At 36.6% G+C, this 20,196-nt stretch overlaps 1 protein-coding gene across 3 annotated transcripts in view; it reads left to right on the forward strand.

Moving 5' to 3' along the window:
• Positions 1-20,196, forward strand: part of DMS11 (Histidine kinase-, DNA gyrase B-, and HSP90-like ATPase family protein) — a 28,234-nt gene that overhangs the window by 7,617 nt on the left and 421 nt on the right. For all 3 annotated transcript variants that reach the window (XM_028048442.2, XM_028048441.2, XM_028048439.2), the window contains exons 2-19: positions 329-658; positions 849-923; positions 1,027-1,061; positions 1,324-1,402; positions 1,552-1,641; positions 1,718-1,793; positions 2,269-2,347; positions 4,442-4,570; positions 5,439-5,537; positions 5,633-5,734; positions 5,816-5,962; positions 8,195-8,293; positions 14,700-14,751; positions 14,861-14,972; positions 15,843-16,030; positions 16,108-16,217; positions 19,756-19,835; positions 20,023-20,065. In XM_028048442.2, coding sequence (XP_027904243.1) covers positions 337-658; positions 849-923; positions 1,027-1,061; positions 1,324-1,402; positions 1,552-1,641; positions 1,718-1,793; positions 2,269-2,347; positions 4,442-4,570; positions 5,439-5,537; positions 5,633-5,734; positions 5,816-5,962; positions 8,195-8,293; positions 14,700-14,751; positions 14,861-14,972; positions 15,843-16,030; positions 16,108-16,217; positions 19,756-19,835; positions 20,023-20,065 — 1,917 coding nt within the window. In that variant the 5' untranslated portion in view covers positions 329-336. The remainder of the gene's footprint in view (positions 1-328; positions 659-848; positions 924-1,026; positions 1,062-1,323; positions 1,403-1,551; positions 1,642-1,717; positions 1,794-2,268; positions 2,348-4,441; positions 4,571-5,438; positions 5,538-5,632; positions 5,735-5,815; positions 5,963-8,194; positions 8,294-14,699; positions 14,752-14,860; positions 14,973-15,842; positions 16,031-16,107; positions 16,218-19,755; positions 19,836-20,022; positions 20,066-20,196) is intronic.

Genomic DNA, 20,196 nt, shown 5'->3' on the forward strand with positions numbered 1-20,196 from the left:
TAATTTTCTGTTTTCATAGTTTGATTTCTTTGACTACACTTTCTCTCCTTGAAGTTCAAATGTAACTATTGTTACAACTGAAGCTAAACCTCGAATGAAAATGACCTATGGGTTTTATAAACTTATTGTCATGCTATGTGTGGGGATTTGAGATGGTCATGATTGGTACAATGAGTTTAATTTTTTCAAGGGGTTTTTGGGAGAAACTTTTCAACTTTAATATTTAAGTGTTATTTATTGAATCTGAGCCTGCACACTTTAGTTACTTTACGTTACATTGTTGTTTTGTCATCTTAACCTGTTTTCTTATAATTTACTGTGATTATAGGGATAAATATGGGCCCTGCAGAAATTGTGGATTTATCTAGTGATGATGAAAGTGAAACAGTTGGTTTGAAAGCTGTTAAGTTGGAGGGAGATTTTGTTAAGGATAAGAGATATCAAAGTCATATAACTGGACAAGATTCTGAAGAAAACCTAAGTTCTAATGGTCCAAGTACAGGTCATAGTAACTCCAGTGTATTGGAGCAGGGACCATCACCAGTTGATGACACAGGCATTTCTTACGTGTCACCCATTGGTGCAGCACCCCTGTGCAGGCAGTTTTGGAAAGCTGGAAACTATGATGATGGGATTGGTTCTAAAGTCACAGTTCAAAGTAATCCAATATATTATTTTGGTCAGATTGATATATGTTTCAAATTTGGTTCTATGAATGTGACCCCTACACAATGTTCTGTCTACAAGTCCATATAAATATATATATTTAATTGTTGCCAAATTTCTTCCTGCCTGACTTACATGGGGACTGCAGTTCTTACCCCTTTGTTATGCTCTTTGGGTTGCAGATGCTAAAAGTTATCTACACGTGCACCCCATGTTCCTCCACTCAAATGCAACTTCCCATAAGTGGGCATTTGGTGGTATGTTCTTACCATCACTTGTGTCTTATTATAACCATTTTAATAGACCACCTTCGTTGATATTTTTCCAGGATCTGATCTTTTTCTTTTTTTCTGTTTGCAGCCATAGCGGAGCTTCTTGATAATGCAGTTGATGAGGTTATTATTCCTAATGTTTGAACTATTGAACTGCATGATATTTTAAATGTCATATTACATGTCATTTTCTTTTGTCATCTGCAGCATACTAAGCTATTGTCTATGCCTAGGGATAGTTCATTGCATGTATTATTCGTGAACATAAATGTCTGTTGCTATTATTGTTTTATGCCTTTTCCATCTTTTAAGCCTTCAATACATATTTTTATTTGATTTTTGTTCCTATTTTGTTTTGCATTGTTAACATTTATTCTTAGGATAGATCCAAAATGGGGCTACCTTTGTCATTGTAGATAAAACTTCAAATCCAAGGGATGGGAGTCCAGCGTTGTTGATTCAAGGTATATTGCTTTTGGAATTCTTTATATAGGAACGTATGTTTTTTCGTCTTTATTGTGGCTTTAAACTTGTAGCCTGAGTCTTTCATATTTGCACTGTATACTGTGATTCTAATTGTTTTTATATGATCCTAATAACACTTGGCAATTAGATGATGGTGGTGGAATGGATCCAGAGGCAATGCGGCGTTGCATGAGTTTTGGATTTTCAGATAAGAAGTCACAGTTTGCTATTGGACGATGTATGGATTTTGACTTATTTTTCTGCTATTATTTTCATATTCCCTTTCATATTTATTTTTCAATTGGGTCTTTTAGATGGAAATGGCTTCAAGACCAGTACTATGAGGCTTGGTGCAGATGTCATAGTCTTCAGTTGCCATCTAAACAATAGGTATGCATCTACTAGTGAACGTAACATTACACTAAAGTTGGTGAAGGCAATGAGTCGCCTGCTGTATTTGCAGTCACCTTATTATCTTGAAGAAAGTATAAGTATTATTATTATTTATATTTTGAAGGCCATACTCACTCAGATGTATTTGTTCATATATTTTTTAGTTGATTTTTGTTTACAGAAAAAAAAATGAATGAATTTGCCTTTATTTTCCTTTTCTTTTTATAACCTCAGAGAAATGTGAAATATAAGGTTTTTCCAAAATTGAAATAATCTGCTCTCTAATGTTAATCAATTCTATTTACGTTCATTATTATTATTGATCTTTACCTGATTCCCCTTGGCCTTTTTGACTAATTGCTGCACTTAATTTCTTGGCTGGAAGATAAGGAGGCTTTTCAGCAAGCCAACAATGTATGAGGTTAGAGGGGTAACAAATTATTATTTTTCTTACTGTTTCTGTCTTGAACAGGATTTTGACTCAAAGCATTGGACTTCTGTCATATACATATTTGACACAAACACAGCTTGACAGAATTGTAGTGCCCATGGTAATTGGTATTTTTCATTTTTAACTAGTTGAAGGTTTTGGTTTAAATGCTACTTCTACATACAATTGCAATGCAATAATGGAAGGCAACCATAAAATTAATATTAATAACTAGTCTAGAAATATAAATAACAATTAAATCAAGGGTAAAATATGCTTTCAGTACAATAAGTATTGAGACATTTCCTTTTTAGTACAATAAACAAAAGATCTTAATACAATAAGTTTAATTCCTTTAGTAGTCTGACTTGAGGACTTGATTGAGTGGAATCATGTTGCATGATGGTTGAGTCACCGGAGAAGCACCAGGAAACAAAGCAAAATTATGTATTTACATCAAACCACAAGTATATTCCTCTTTTGTCTTGTGCTGTTATCTTCCATGAACATTTCAAGTCACCATTAATAGCTTCCATGAATTATTACGATGACCTTCATTTTTCTTCAATCCTTACTTGAATGTAAACATTAGCTTCCACTAAACAATACTTAATTTGATTCGAATTTGCAAAATAAATATATAATAGTCATATACGTTAATCTTTATGTAACAAAATCATATGTATGTTGGTAAAGCAGTTTCATGTGCACATTTAACAGAATCCTTAATGGAGTTGAAAAAAACTAACAAAATTAAACTTGTATTAAATTTGTTCTTTTTTTTTTTCTTATTGTACTAAAAGGAAATGTTCCAATACTCGCTATATTGAAAGCATATTTTACTCTTAGACAAAGCAAACCCCATTATGTTCAATTTCAAGACTTCCACAAAACATATTTATCGAGTAGAAATGGAGAAAAAGGGGGATGGTGGTGCTGCAAACAAAAGATGTAAAAGAAGACTAGGGTCCTGGCTGTCTGTGTCAGGGGGACTGCGTCAGGGAAAGTGATCCATGTGTAATGAACAAACATAAAATTAACAAAATTAGGGTTCCACTATCCTTGGGTTGGATCAGGTTGCATTGACCCAGCTTTTTCTTCCTCAAGATGAGGTGCTGATCAACAATGTGATTTCTGCTATGCTGTTCCACGACGCCATGTGTGATGTCTGAAGTGGTAATGATTTGCTGCCATAAATGCCTGGTTTGCATTGCCATTGTGTGATGTCAGTTTTTAGAAAACACCGGGTGCATCCCCATTTCTCCCTATCTTTTTTATATTTCTCTAGACCTTTATGGATGTTATCACCCATTTCTTCTATAAAAGAAATCCACGTCTCTTGATAGCTAGGAGTCCTGAAACCCCTACTATATTCTCTTACAACCTTCAACACAGTGTGACAAAAAATGGATTTCTTACAGACTGAAATGGTAATGCGTTATCATTTGTGCAATTACAAATTTCTTGAATCACAACATCTCTATCTTTACAGACTGCATTCATTGTGTTTGACAGTGTTAGGTGTTCCCACCTTTCCTTTTGTTACTTCTTCCTAAGAGTTGCCATCTTTCCTCTTCTTCTTTATCCTTGAATGGCTTAACAACTATTTCCATAACATCATCTAGAACATTTACACAATCATTCACATTGCCTTTGTTCCAGCAAGATGTGTGTCATTCTCGCAACTCCACCCAACACACATTGAAGCAAAATATTCAAGATGTGTGGGGAAATACTTTCACATTACTGTCAAGTAGTGTCAACATTTTTCATTTTAGCTTGACCCATTCTTCAACATAACACAGTAGCATACAACAAACAAAGAGCAGCCAGTATTACTGACAACAACACAAATAGTAGAACATCAAAACAGCAATACAGCATCAAAAACTGGGGACCTGCTACAACAAGGGTCCAGACCTGCTCAGCCAACATCAACACCCAACATAGAAAAAGAGAGGAGACAATGGTTTAGTCACTCTTTTTACCTGACGTGCTTTGGTGTGATCTGCGTAAACTCAGATTTGCATGATCAACATTTGGATTGTGGTTCATGCAAATCTTCTACCTCATCATATCGAGTTGTGGGAATTATATTGTACATTGTCACCATGATGATTTGATGCACTGTTTATTCTATCCATCTCCTGATAAATTTTCTATGGTAAAAAGCTTCTATTAGTTGCAACTTACTCCACTAACCTATCTTTTTCAGGTGAATTATGAATTTAATACATCCACTGGATCATTGAAAGTATTAAATGGCAATGAGCATTTTATGTCTAATTTATCCTTGCTGTTGCGTTGGTCACCATATTCATCAGAGGCAGATCTGCTGAAACAAGTTAGTTTCTACATTTTCCCTTTCGCCCTGATAATTGTCTAATTTCATAGTGATTTGCTTTGTAACTTATATTGTTTGTACGAGAATGATCCCTTTGAATGTGGCTCAACTTTATACACCCTTTTGGAGTAGTATTTACATGCGATGTAGATAGTTACAACCATTAAGTTGATAAGAACCCACCAAATTTAGAAAGTTATTAGGGCTCAAAGTGATTATTTTCTCTACTTCCATGAAGAGTACATGTGGACAATGGGTGATGAACAACACCATATCGACAGTGTGTGATGAATGTAACCACAAAGTATGCATGATAAATTGTGTCGCAATGAACAATCACAATATATTAAGCAATGAAAATCCAGCTCCTGAGATTGGGTGCTTTAGTACTAAGTTGAAAGAAACAAAATTTGTATCTTAGTTGTATTTGATGTACAATCATTAATATGACTTTTTGAAATGTAAAATCGATGAAGAAAAAACAAAAAATAGGAAACAAACATCTCATAATATCCTAAAGATAAACTATATGATATCCTAAAATAAACTATCTTGTGATGTCCAAAAGATTAGTCAAAGTGAAAGGAAATTTTTTGAACGTGCTCGTTACTACTCAACACATGGATTTCTTTAAAACAAGAATGATCACGAAAGTGCTAAATATAAGGTTAGTGGGTTCAACTCCCCCCACTAACACTACATTGAAGTATGCTAATCATTAACTGAACTACTTGAAAGATAACGAAGATTAAATGTCCCTATTTCCGATTGTTCAACACATTGCATGATATTCACGACAATAACGTACTAATTTTTTTTCATGATATTAGTTGCTATCTTGATGATATTATTTTCATCTCTCTTGTAGTTTGATGACATTGGATCTCATGGTACTAAAGTTATTATCTACAATTTGTGGTGCAACGATGATGGGAATTTGGAGCTAGACTTTGATACAGATCCTAAGGTTGTATTTGTTATTTTATTGGTTTTATTTTTTCTTGCTTTATTCAGTTTTTGTAATCTTGTTTTGTTGCTAATGGGCGTACTTCTTATATGCAGGATATTCGTATTGCTGGGGATATCAAGCGTATTGATACACTTAAAGCTTGGAAGAGTATAAATGAGGATCACATTGCTAATCGGTTTCGTTACTCCTTACATGTATGCTTGATTTAGCAAATTATGGTGTAGTGGAAATTTAAGGTTGAATTTTCTTGAGTCTAATATTCTCATGTTACCCAGGTATATTTGTCCATATTGTACTTGAAGATCCCAGAATGTTTTCAAATTATTTTGCGAGGGCAAGTTGTGAAGCCGCACAACATTGCTGATGATCTTAAATATCCTCAATTTGTTAAATATGCACCATTTATTGGTGGATCTGCAAAGGTTATTGCCTAACTTTTCAGAATATTTTTAATTATATATATCAATTGAGAGGTATTTGAGTGTACACATTGCTTGACTATATCTCCTTTTTTGTTTAGGATTGGTTAAAACTCTTAGTTTGTTATAGTTTATTAGCTTACCTAAACTAAGTTAGTTGGAATTTGTTATCCTTACTCTAGTTAGTTTCTCTGCTATAGTTAGTCTACTAGCATAGTTTGCTCATCTCTATATAATTATAAATAGTTGAAGCTTTAGTAGTAAAATCAATTTCTTTCCCTACTATGTAAATTCTATTATGGTATACAGACCTCAAAAAATCCATATCTAAATCTTTACAAGATTTTTTCTCTTCCTCCACCTCTGCTCCTCCAACACTATTGTTGGCAACTAATTTTTCACTCAATCATGAAAAGCTTGATTTCAAAATCCTATAAAGGTTGAATCTATTATTAAGGGACTCAATTTTCATCTTCTCCTTGTTAATCCTTAAATTCGTAAGAACTGTGCCAATTGAGGATTGTGATCCCAATTGTGTGACTGTTTAGTATCTTGTGTGGAAACAAGATTAACTTCTCTTCGTGCTCCAATCTCCATGTCACAAGAAATGCCCACTTGTGCTATAGGAGGCAATTTATGGTGGCAACTTTGGGATGAGATTCCATTCACATACTAATGTGAAAGCTCGCCAATGATACAACTTGTGATAACTGCTGATTCTGAATGTCTTCTCCATATTCAAGCACAGGTTGATGTGTTAACCACTAACAATGATTGTTGTTTTTACCAAAGAACAATTTGATGTTATCATTGAAGGATTAATCAATAGCAAATTTCTTCCACTCACAATTGATGAGTGGAGATTCTCCTTTTACATGAAGCGTGATTTAAAAAGTTGGAGAAGCAATCTATTGCCTCAATCAATCCAATTGAAGCGACAATCCTGCTAGCTACTTTGCCAATTTCTTTGCAAGCTAACATAAGATTTTGAGATATCAACGCTTCCTTTGATTCTAAATGTGGAAATTGCACCTTCAAAGGTTTTGTTGATCAAGGTAGTGGTTGTGGTTATTGTGGCCCATGTAGTGGTTGTGGGCATGACCACTATTCTAACATTTAGTGTTAAGTTTGTCACTGTTATGGTCACTAAATATTTGTGTTCATAGGACTATATTCAAAAGATGTAGTATTCCTTGTTTACTGAAATGTCACTTAGCATTTTTCCTCGTCTATGCAAAGTTCATTGTCTTACTTTCTTGTACTACTTATTTGCAAACCTTTTGGTTAATCTAAAGTGACTTGTGGGTCCATGTGCCATTACCATCTAATTGTAGTTTCTCTTACTACACTTCATTTGTTGATGCTCACACCTATTTTAGTTGGATATGCTTGCAAACATGGTTATCAAACTCGCGAGTTAACTCGTCCGAGTTTACATTTCCACTCACCCTTGGTGAGTTGACTCGGAAGCAAACTCCATTTTGGAGCAAAGTCGATGGACTCACTGTGAGTCTGCAACCGAATTGGTGAGTCAAGAGGGTTTTTTGGGCATTGTGGAGTGGTGGTTAGGAGTGTTCATGGCGGTTCAGAGCATCCTCTCTTTTATTAACAACAACATCCTCTTTTTTTGCAACTCATCAATCTCAAGACGCTAGTCCACAACTAAGGCAATCCCATCATCTTCTAGCACAAACCACTCAAACTCACCAATGCAAAGTCATTTCAAGTGTGGCATAATACTACCTATAATTCTCCCTACTCTTTTCATTAATATGCAGTCATAATCTATATAAACAAGAATTCTCATCCTATTAGGATTGAAGCCTTGATGTTTGAGATTAGTGCTCCACTCTAAGATACTTGGTCCCTTATTTCCCTTTGACAAGATTACAAATTCTTTGGATGCAAGTAGTTTTTCAAGTCAAAGAGAATCTATGGTTTTTGTGGTTAAGGGGTTTTATTAATAATTTTGTAATGGCTATAATGCAACTTTTTCTCTTGTCACAAACACGTTTGTTTAGTTTTCTCCCATGTTGGTACATGTCAATGGCCTCTTAAGCAAAATGAATTATGTAATGCCTCTCAATCATGCTTTGTTTGACAAATCCTTAGTCAAGCGTCTTCACTAGGATGTATGTGGAAAGCACACCCCACAAGCCTAGTTTGACTTAATATTCTGCTAGTTGTATTTCCTTACACATTGTTTAAGTATTGTTATTTGGATTTTCTTTGTAGGGAACAGCTTTGACAATCACAACAATTGGATTTCTTAAGGAAGCTCCTCAAGTCAATATCCACGGTTTCAATGTATATCACAAAAATCGGCTTATACTGGTAAGTTTAACCCAAAATATTCTAATATATATATATATATATATATATATATATATATTAAGTCATATGTATATAAGTTTGTGATTGATTTACTGGTAAATTCTTTATGACCTTTAGTATTTGATTGGGAAAAATTTTATGTTTCGTGTAAAGCACATGCTTTTCCTCTTTACTTTTCCAGGGGTGGGAGGGAAGAGAGAAGGGGTCTAGGATTCAAGCATGTATATAGTTGCTATTTACATTGTTTGTTGTGTTGTGTTTGGGGGGAGTTCCCTAAACATGCTTGCAAATGATAGCCTTGACTATAAGTTTCTTCATGCTTTGTTTGGCAGAATAGAGGAAAATAAGTTAGATGGAAATAGGTGAAAAACAAAGAGGAAGTAAGGTGTTTTTTCGTTTCAAAATTGTTTAACTTATTTGAGTCGGTTAACATGTTAGAATAAGTTAACATATATGCTTTGCATTACCAATCTGACCTTTGTGTAGATTAATCATTACTTCTCTATACCTCTTTGTGGTAAGGATCCTTATAAATGAAGGAATTCTTTATTCCACACTGTCATGTGTAGTTAGTGCCATAAATCTATATTCAACTTTTGCACTAGATCACACAACACTTTGTTTCTTACCTTTCTAATATATAAGATTCCGTTCAAGGAATAAACACTATCCTATGGTTGATCTTTTATCAATGAGACAACCAACCCAATTTGCATCACAATACCCTAAGACTTGAGTATTTTCCCATGCTCGCATACAACAATGTTTATCTTGGGTTCCCTTTTACATATATGAGAACATGAATCACAACATTCTAGTGATCAATGTGAGGTTAGGTCCATTTACAACCCGTAGTCTTCTTACCAAGAGGAAGGGGGAAAGCTCCCAAGTACCAATGTGTTCATGTGTATGGCTTTCATCATTCATGGCTTGGTGCTATTCAGGTGACCAAGAGCCTTGTAAGGATTGTTAGTGTTAGATATAGTTTGATATTATTAAGATATTGTTAGATATTGATAACCACAATATCAAACAATATCTTCTATTTAATCTTTTTATTTTCAGTTACTCTTTTTACTTGTACCTCTCTCTATTATAAATAGATTACCCTATGTGTGGTTTATACACAAGGGAGATTAATCTCAATCCCTATCTTCTTTATTCTCAACATGGTATCTAGAGCTTAAGTTTTTTTTTTTTTTTTTTTTTCCGCTATTGCTGCCTCTGTCTCTGCTGCCTCCGCCTCTGCCGCCACCGCCGCTGCTGCCACCGGAGCCGCCAGTGCCGTCGCCGGAGTAGTCGCCGGAGTAGTCGACAGAGCCGCTGCCGGAGCCGTCGCCGAAGTCGCCACCACCGTTGTTGTCGCCGGAGTGTTAGTTCCAACCGGCGACCATACAGTTTTGATCATCCCTCACGCGCCATTCGAAACCGCATTCGAAGCCGCGTGTCTTCCAGTTCCTCTATGGCGTCTTCCGCTACCTCTTTCAGTTCTGAACTCTCTTCTGTTTCATCCGATATACTTGTTATGTACAACAAATTTCTCAAATGGTATAAGGATCAACAATTTTCTAGTTCCACTGCATCTGTTGCTCACACAGGTACATCTTTTGTTGGTCTGACTCAATCTTCTTCTCCTGGTCCTTGGGTTTTTGATTCAGGAGCCACTGATCATATTACTGGTAACAAATCTTTGTTCTCTTCTTTATCCTCTACTAATCCTTTACCTTCTGTTACACTGGCTGATGGTTTTAGAGTCTCATCTCATGGTGTTGGCACTGTTAAACTTTTTCCTTCTTTAACCATTGATAATGTTCTTTATGTCCCTGGGTCTCTTTTTAACCTGTTGTCCATCAGTCGCCTAACTCGTTCTCTTGATTGTGTTGTTTCTTTTACCAACAATTCTGTCTGTTTACAGGATCGGAGTTCGAAACAGGTGATTGGCACAGGATATGAGTCTCATGGTCTTTATCATCTCCGTCCCTCTACACACATTGGTGCAGTTATGGAGTCTCCTTCTCTTATTCATGCTCAGTTTGGTCATCCAAGCCTTGCCAAGTTACAACAGCTTGTCCCTGCCTTGTCCAAGTTGTCTCGTTTGGATTGTGAGTCGTGTCAATTAGGCAAGTATACTCGTACTTCTTTTCCTCGTAGTGTCACACGTGATGCTTCGTCCCCTTTTGCCTTGGTTCACTCTGACATTTGGGGTCCTAGCCGCGTTAAGTCTACTTTAGGTTTTCAATACTTTGTTACTTTCATTGATGATTACTCCAGATGCACTTGGTTATTTCTAATGAAACATCGTTCGGAATTATTTCATATCTTTCAATCTTTTTTTAATGAAATTAAAACTCAGTTCGGTGTTTCTATTAGAGTTTTGCGTAGTGATAATGGCCGTGAATATCTTTCTCATTCTTTCAAACAATTTATGGCTTCTCACGGCATTCTGCATCAAACTTCTTGTGCTTATACCCCTCAACAAAATGGTGTAGCTGAACGTAAAAATAGACATCTTATGGAAACCACTCGCACTCTTTTAATTCATGGCGAGGTTCCTGAACATTTCTGGGGTGATGCCATTCTTACTGCCTGTTATCTCATTAATCGTATGCCTACTTCGGTTTTAAAGAATAACATACCTCACTCCATTTTATTCCCTCATGAACCTCTTCATTCCTTACCTTTAAGAGTTTTCGGGGTCTACATGTTTTGTTCATAATTTTAGTCCTGGTCTTGACAAGCTTTCTCCTAGATCACATAAGTGTGTTTTCTTAGGGTTTACAAGATCACAAAGAGGATACAAATGTTTTTCTCCTTTTCTTAACCGTTATTTTGTGTCTGCAGATGTCACCTTTAATGAGTTCTCCCTTTATTTTAAGAGTCAATCTTCACCTCTGACTCCATCCAATCCTGACAACTCTTCTAATACCTTTAATGTTCCTATTGTTTGTGACCCTCTTACTGTGTCTTCTTCACCCTCGGTTCCTGCTCCACAGTCACCTGCTCCTCCACCACCTCTTCAGGTTTATAGTCGCCGTAATCGATCACAACCACCACCATGTGACTCCACTCCAGTGCCAACTACTCTGTCTCCTCCGGCTCTGACACCTGAGTCTGACCTTTCCATTGCCCTCCGAAAAGGTATGCGTTCTACCCGTAATCCCTCTCCCCATTATATTGCTTTGAGTTATCATCGCTTGTCATTACCTTTTTATACATGTCTTTCCTCTCTTTCTTCTGTGACCATTCCAAAAACTGTCCGTGACGCTTTAGCCCATCCTGGTTGGCGTCAGGCCATGGCAGATGAATTAAGTGCTCTTCATAATAGTGGAACTTGGGAACTGGTCCCGTTGTCGTATGAGAAATCTGTTGTTGGTTGCAGGTGGGTGTTTGCTATCAAAGTTGGACCTGATGGTACTATTGATCGCCTCAAAGCTCGTCTTGTAGCCAAAGGTTATACTCAAATTTTTGGGTTGGATTATGGAGATACTTTTTCCCCCGTGGCAAAGATGGCTTCTGTTCGTTTATTTATCGCCATGGCTGCTCTTAAACAATGGCCTCTTTATCAACTGGATGTTAAGAATGCTTTCCTCAATGGTGATTTGCAAGAGGAAATCTATATGGAGCAACCTCCTGGGTTTGTTGCTCAGGGGGAGTTTTCTGGGATGGTATGTCGTCTCTGCAAATCACTATATGGCCTAAAACAATCTCCTAGGGCCTGGTTTGGAAAGTTTAGCAATGTTGTTCAACAATTTGGTATGACTCGGTGTGAAACAGATCATTCTGTTTTTTATCAACACTCGAGTGCTGGATGTGTTTACTTGATAGTATATGTTGATGACATCATTCTTACAGGGAGTAACAACCATGGCATCTCTCAGTTGAAACAACATATCTGTCACCATTTTCAGACCAAAGATCTTGGCAAACTCAGATATTTCTTGGGTATTGAGGTGGCACAGTCCAATGATGGTATTGTTATATCTCAAAGAAAGTATGCCATGGATATTCTGGAGGAAACTGGATTGATGAGTTCAAAGTCTGTTGATACACCCATGGATCCCAATACTAAACTTCTACCAAATCAGGGGGAGCCTATATCTGATCCTGAGCAGTATAGACGATTGGTTGGGAAATTGAATTATCTTACCGTTACTCGTCCTGACATTTCCTTTGCAGTCAGTGTGGTAAGCCAATTTCTTAATTCTCCATGTGAAGATCATTGGAATGCAGTCATTCGCATCTTGAAGTATATTAAAAAATCTCCTGGAAAAGGATTGTTATATGGTTCTAATAACCATACAAGAGTTGTTTGCTATTCAGATGCTGATTGGGCAGGATCTCCTTCTGATAGAAGATCTACATCTGGGTATTGTGTCTCCATTGGTGGTAACTTGATCTCGTGGGAAAGTAAGAAACAGAGTGTTGTAGCAAGATCTAGTGCAGAAGCAGAATATAGAGCTATAGCCTCAGCTGCCTGTGAACTTGTTTGGCTCAAGCAATTGCTTCAAGAGTTACAATTTGGAGATATTACTCAAATGACACTTGTGTGTGACAATCAGGCTGCCCTTCATATTAGCTCAATCCTGTCTTTCATGAGAGGACTAAACACATTTAGATTGATTGTCATTTCGTTCGGGAAAAGGTTATGTCTGGAGACATCAAGACTGAGTTTGTTAACTCAAGTGATCAGTTAGCAGATATTTTTACGAAGTCTTTACGGGGGCCTAGAATTGATTATATTTGTAACAAGCTTGGCACATACGATTTGTATGCTCCAGCTTGAGGGGGAGTGTTAGATATAGTTTGATATTATTAAGATATTGTTAGATATTGATAACCACAATATCAAACAATATCTTCTATTTAATCTTTTTATTTTCAGTTACTCTTTTTACTTGTACCTCTCTCTATTATAAATAGATTACCCTATGTGTGGTTTATACACAAGGGAGATTAATCTCAATCCCTATCTTCTTTATTCTCAACAGTTAGGAATAGTAATGGTGGACAAGGAGAAAGCAAAGAATGAATATGAAGAAGACAGACAATAGTAACATAAATTATCAACATGAAATGGATTACAAGTAGATCAAATACGTTTTCTACATTTTCTAGGAGCTACAGGCCAAGCATGACCAGAGATAGGAGAAGGGAAGGAGGATGAATGATCCATGGTATGAGAATCTTACAGTCATGGACCTGTTCACCATATGAATAATGTTCCATGGAGGACAAGAAAAAATGTGTGTTTGTGTAGAAGCTGTGAAGCCATAAACTTTGCCTAGTAGTCAGCTGTACAGTTACTGGGTGTCATGGTACTAGAATCCTAAGCTTGTTCCCAAACAGCATCACAGGTTTCATAAGCAGGAAAAATTTGCTTTAAGGAAGGATGATTGATCTATTTGGTTGTGACACGAAATTGGGCATCCATCTTTTTATCATTGTGAGCAGTTAGTGAGAGAAGAGTCTGTGGTGAAATTGAAATGGTCTTCTTAATCTTGACTGAAGCTAAGGTTTGATATCAGAAGCCCAGTAGTTTCCTTCCATCAAATTGTTGAAAGATTTGGGCACTTGGTGAAAACAAGGGGGTCAACCGTGTGTATGAGAGTGTGAATTAGCCATAGTTAAGCTGGGACGAGAGAGAATCAGTGTCAAGAACACTGGAAAGGGAGCTAAAGGGGAAGAAGGGCCAGCAAGTGCTGAGCAAAGAAATCTGGGATGTTGGAGGAACAACAATGCCACTGATGGAAAGAGCTGATGGAATAGATTCATGAACATAAGTAAATGGAGGATTGTGCCGTGTCTGTCAAAGCTTAATTTTGCTGGTGAATGTTTAGTAAAGGGACAACGAGAGAAAAATATAGTATTAGCAAATGAATATGTTAAAAGAGTGTGTGGCTATACAAGAAAGGGTAAGGATACAATATAATATATTATATTAAGTTAGTTTGGACACATGAAGAAAAGGTTACTTGAGTGTAGGCAGACACTAGTATGGAGAGTCCGGAGGCAATAGACTTGTATATATGGATAGAGAGCCCATGAAGGATACTATAGCCATTTTTATAAGGGATTTACTGCTGAATAAAATATCCTTGAGAACTTAGCTTTCAACCCAAGTTTAGCGACATTGTGTGACCCCATGTAGCCAACCTCACTTAGTGGGAGAAGGCTATTCTTGGCATTGTCATATGTTTTACTTTTCCAAAGGATTCCTTGTCCTATTCATAGTTTCCCCTCTTCTCATTTTGAATACATTCTACTAAAAATATTGTAAAATAATAGTATTAGACATTTTAACTCATTTTGTTCTTGTTTTTGTTTTTTGTTTTTGCTTTAACATTGATTTATCATTTTGTATTATGTTTTTACTTTCTAATACTGTTGTTACCTTTCCATATACTAGCCATTTTGGCAGGTTGTAAGCTATTATGACAGTAGAGGTAGAGGAGTTGTTGGTGAGTAATATGTTACTACGCACTTTCAAGTTTTATCTGATGTTTCCAGACGTATTGCATCTGCAGTGTATGGGTTCATAACTATGTTAATTAATCTCGGTAATTTCAGGTATCCTACAGGCAGATTTTATTGAGCCAACACATAACAAACAAGATTTTGAGAGAACTTCCCTGTTTCAAAAGCTTGAAGTGCGATTGAAGGATATGACATGGGAATACTGGTATAGTGTTTTGTAGTGATCTCTGGTCTTGTCCTGCTCTACTTTGTAGCATTTTAAGCATTTGGTTTGTGTAATTTAAGTTTGTGTGCCAAGCAATACACATGTATGTTTAAATATTTTTTAGATTATTTAAGAATTAATATCTAAGAGGGTGAGTCCTGGTGCAACGGTAAAGTTGCACCTTAGCACTGGTTGGTTGTTTGAATCCGGAAACTACCTCTTTGCTCAGCGTGACAAAATAGCTCTAAACCATAAAAGATGCCATGCTGAGTTAGGTTGTTCAACCCACAGTTTACCCTGCCAATCCTGGTTGGCCAGTCCACCTTTTTTTGAGAAAATGAAAATTTTCTCAGAAAAGCGTTTTTTTTTTTCTTAATAATTTTTTTAGTACTTTTAGGAAATCAAAAAGCATGTTTGTTATTGTTACTTTGTTTTGTAGACTCAATTTCTCTAGGGCTAATATCAAAATTTATATTTAAATAGGATTTAGGCTAAGTTTTTAATATACTTTTGGTTTTTTAACTAAATTTGTCAAGTTGGAACCTTTTTTCCTACTTTTGATGGGCTCGTCTTCTAGCCATCCAACCCACCCCCGCATGTAGGGTGAGCCATGATTTCCAGCCAGCCATTAGTTGGTGGGTCAACCTGCCCTAACCTGTTTTTGGCATGCTGGTGGTGGGCAGGTTAAAATGGATTGGGCTTGCCTGATTTGCCACCTATACTCTTTACATAGACAAGGGTAAGACTGTGTGTACTATACTCTTCCACTCCTATGCCTTTGCACAAATGAAGAGCCTTCTGTCAGTGCAATTGTAGTTTAGTTTAGCATTAATATCTGACATATCCAGTACTCTATTTAAACTTCTGCAGGGATACACATTGTACATTGTTTGGATACAAAGAAAAGAGGAAGCTTAAACCTGGGATTACATCAATGCATAAACCACTGGCTGTAGAAAAACCAGTTATATTGAACAAAAGTTCCTCCTCTCTTGTCAATGCAAAAGCATACGGGAATTCCTTACAGTGTTCCAAAAATCTGCAAAGACCGGAACAAGGTAACGACTTTTATGAGAAACAAAACCTTATACCATTAGCTTAACCAACTTTATCTAGCTAATGTTTCTTCATTCAGGTTCTCAGAATAAGAGGAAGAACACACATGAACTGGTAGATCTTTTGAATACACAAAAGCATGCAAGGACAGATATTGTTACCAGTGTTGGGTTCAGTCAGAATAAACAGGTCTGCATTTGCTTCATCATTATGTTGAAATTTGTTAGTGCATATCATTTAGTGGCATATTTTCAGTGATATTGTTTGTAATTTACTTAGGGAACATGTAGTGTATTAGAGATCCCACATCGACTGGAGATAAAGTGAGTTTATAGTATATAAGTGAGTGCAAACCTCACTTTACAGGCCGGTTTTGTGAGGGTGATTTATATTTAAGTCCACTTTTTAACATGGTAGAGCCCGTCTTAGCAAGATTTGTAGTTTGTTGGTCTTATTGAACCACCTACTATCGGGAGATTTTTTTATTTGTTGGGCCTATCGTTTTACCCGTTATCGGGTTGCTATAAGATCATCCATTAATGTCAAATTTCACGCCCGAGATGTATATGTCTCGACGTGAAGAAGTGTGTTTAAGATGATTTTGTAGTATATCGGTGGGTGCAAATCTCACCTTACAAGTAAGTTGTGTAAGGTTGCATTAGACTTCAAATCCATTTCTTAACATAGTGTACAAAACAATGGTAACGGTCAAATTTGTTTCCATTATTGATACACCTTAGCTCCATTTTTTCCTCTTGTTCTTTATCAGAATTCCATGATTTATGTTGTAGTTAATAATTCCTTGTATTGTTTTAATTACATAATTAAGATATTTAATTAAATTTCATAATTAGGAGGCTTAATAGGTTGACAATATATTTTATATTTGCATATCACGATTCTTCTTCTCAATCACACCATAGGTGTTATGGGAGTAGAAAAGTCATGATTAATACCAAGGTTTTCAAAAAGAGCTAGTTTTCATTACCACTAGTAGACTCCGTACTTGTATTAGTTCAAGAGGTCTTTGGATAGAAATATCATTTACATTTTTAAAAGAACTTTTAATATGCTTTCCTTTTTTGCATGAGAAAATTGTCTTTGAATGACATCATTGGCAAACCCCTTATAAGACTATGTTTTTGTAATTTTGAGAGTAATCTCGAGCTTGCACGTCCACATTCTCTATACCACAACACCAATGGTCTTCTTTGATTGTCATGAGACAAGAAATCTTGAGCTAATAACTCTTCCATAACAATTTGGCTCCATCACTGTTGTTGACTATACATTGGTCAGTGTTAAACAAAACACTATATCCACTGTCACACAATTGGCTTATGCTAAGCAGGGTTGTGTTTTAGACCATCAACTAAAAGAACTTTATTAATATACGATGAAGGTTCCAAACTTACTTGACCAATACTAATTATCCTTCCATTATGGTCTCCTCCAAAAGATACCTTCCTCTTTTCTTCATTTTCAGGTCTCGGAATATAGACCTTTCTCCTATCATGTGACAGGAATAGCCACTATCCTGCTACCTAGACACATGTCTTCTTTGCTAGGTTGAAAGTGTTTGCTAGAGGAGCTATTTTATTTTTAGGTACACATACTTTTCTGGGTCCTTTGGGAATGTCTTCCAATGCAATTTCCTTTTCAAGGAACGACTACATGATACAAGTCATCTCACTAGCTAACCTCCAGTCTTTCAATCCCAAATTTTCAACATGGGACAAGGCAGATGCGGTTGTACTATCATGATTGTTGAATGCCATGACACTAGAGGTGAGTGATGCTTACATGTTTATGAAGACAACCAAGGAGGTATGAGATAGCTATAAAGCAAATTATTCCAAAGTTGGTGATGCTGCCCAAATCTGAGATTAAAATGAGATCTCTAATGCAAAACAAAGGGAATTACCTAGTCAATTAGTTAATATGCCCATACACTACAAAATGTGTGGCAGTACTTCGACCATTTTGAGCAATTTGAAGCAAAATGTAATGAAGATATTGGACCTACTCAAATACTACAAGGAGAAGGACGGGATATGCAAGTTCTTGACATGATTAAATAAGGAGTTTAATCCTGATAGAGTTCAAGTGCCAGGGAAGGACCTATCCTCACTGAATGAGACAATGATTGTATTTGGGCAGAAGAAGCCCATAAAGAAGCCCATATGGCCCAACTAGGCCCAGCTGTAGGCTCATAAGTAATTGCTCCTTAGCATTTGTAGGAAATATTTCTTACTCCTATGCAGTCCATGCCTTAAATTCCTCTAAAGGTGGTTGGGTAGTTGATTCTGGAGCCATAGACCCGTTGACAAAATCATCTACTAGGTTTATATCTTATAGATCTTGTCCAAGCAACAAAGAAATTGCACTTGCAGATGGAACTTTCCTTACAATTGAAGGATGTTATGATAAACCAAAATCTAATTTTGAAGGATGTTTTGCATGTGCCCAGATTATGTCAATGTGATTTCTATTCACTAGCTTATGTTGGATTTACATTGTTTAGTGTTGTTGGAAGTCCCATATCGACTAGAGATAAGGCCAATGTACAATATATAAGTGGGATGCAAACCTCACCTTACAAGCCGGTTTTGTGGGGTTGAGTTAGACTTGAAGCTCACTTCTAACGTGGTATCAGAGCCTGGGTTCGTGTGGTGACCGGCTCAGACGAGGCCTTGTATCGAAAGTCTTTCTGATAGTGGGTTAGGTAAGTGAGTCCCATTAAGAAGAACGACGGTACAGACAAAGGGGTACTCTCGAGAGGGAAGTACCTATGTGAAGGGACTCACACTTGAGGGGGAGATCGTTGAGAATCCAAGTGAGTCTAGATCCCATATTGAGTAAAAATGAGAAAGCTGAGCACCATATAAGGATCAAGGCCCATAAACCCATTGTCTTAAGGTTTTGGGTTAAGAGTGGTGTCAATCCCTTATGTAGTTGGGCTCATGCTCATTGGTGTTAAATCTTCCTAGCGATCCTCTCTCGAAAGACCTAACAATGGTATCAAAGCCATTGTTTAAAAAAAGCCTATCCTAGCGAGATTTCTTGGACATTCTGTTCCACCCGCTATCGGGCCGCTAACGGATCACCCACTAATTTCTAGTTCCATGCACGAGATGTATATATACTTCGGTGTGAAGGGGTGTGTTGGAAGTCCTACATCGACTAGAGATAAAACAATTTCATAGTATATAAGTGAGGTGCAAACCTCATCTTACAAGCCGGTTTTGTGGAGTTGAATTAGGCTTAAAGTCCATTTCTAACAAGTGTTTTTTAATCCTACAACCTGCCTATTTTTGGATTAGAGAATAGGTAAAGATGATTGGACTTGTCAAGGAAGACAATGGGCTCTACCTTCTAGAGGATGCTAACAAAATACGTAGCACCAAGGGTCCATTTTCTTTGTCTTTGCTGTCAGAAATGTTTCTTAACTTATTTAAAAAAGTTGACATAAAAAATCTTTCATTGTGATACTTGCAAATTTGGAAAGTACAAGCGTGTTGATTTTTCCTCTAGTAATAAAAGAATAGTTGTTCCCTTTGCATTAATACTTAGTGATGTATGGAGACCCTCTAGTATTCCTAACCTAGGAGAAACTCCTCATTTATTGATTGTAGTTATTTACTTGCTTTCTTTGGACTTCATACTCTGCCACTATAAATATTTGAAAAGGTTTTTTATGCCAACTTTACTCTTTCATTTTATGTAGACCACTGCAACTCCAGCTGGCCAGGTGGAAGACCCGAAGAATTTACATTTAATTCAACAAAATAAGCAACTGCGTGCAAAGTGAGTATATTTTTAATTGCAGTAACTTTGATATGCTTTATTTGTATGAAATACTATTCAGCAAGTTGGATCGGCTTCGAATGTTGCTCACTTTTGCTGGCAAACAGCAGCTATGTTCAATTATCTTCATTTTGATTCTACCAATATTTGCCAAACTTAGTTATGGCCTCCAATCTTTTCCCTGCAGATGTCTAGAATTTGAAAAGACAGGAGAAGAACTTAATCTCAAGGTAATTTTTACAAAGTAACGAAGTTTGGTGAAGTTACTTTGCATATTCTGGTTGCCTAATTCACATTGAACAACTTTATTCACAAAGAATGAAATGCGTAGCGTAGAGTTCTTTTTTCTTTCTGGCTTTTG

Source organism: Vigna unguiculata, chromosome 9 (genome assembly GCF_037176805.1).
Source record: "Vigna unguiculata cultivar grain cowpea cultivar isolate G323 ecotype 2 chromosome 9, ASM3717680v1, whole genome shotgun sequence".
Taxonomy (NCBI): Eukaryota; Viridiplantae; Streptophyta; class Magnoliopsida; order Fabales; family Fabaceae; genus Vigna; species Vigna unguiculata.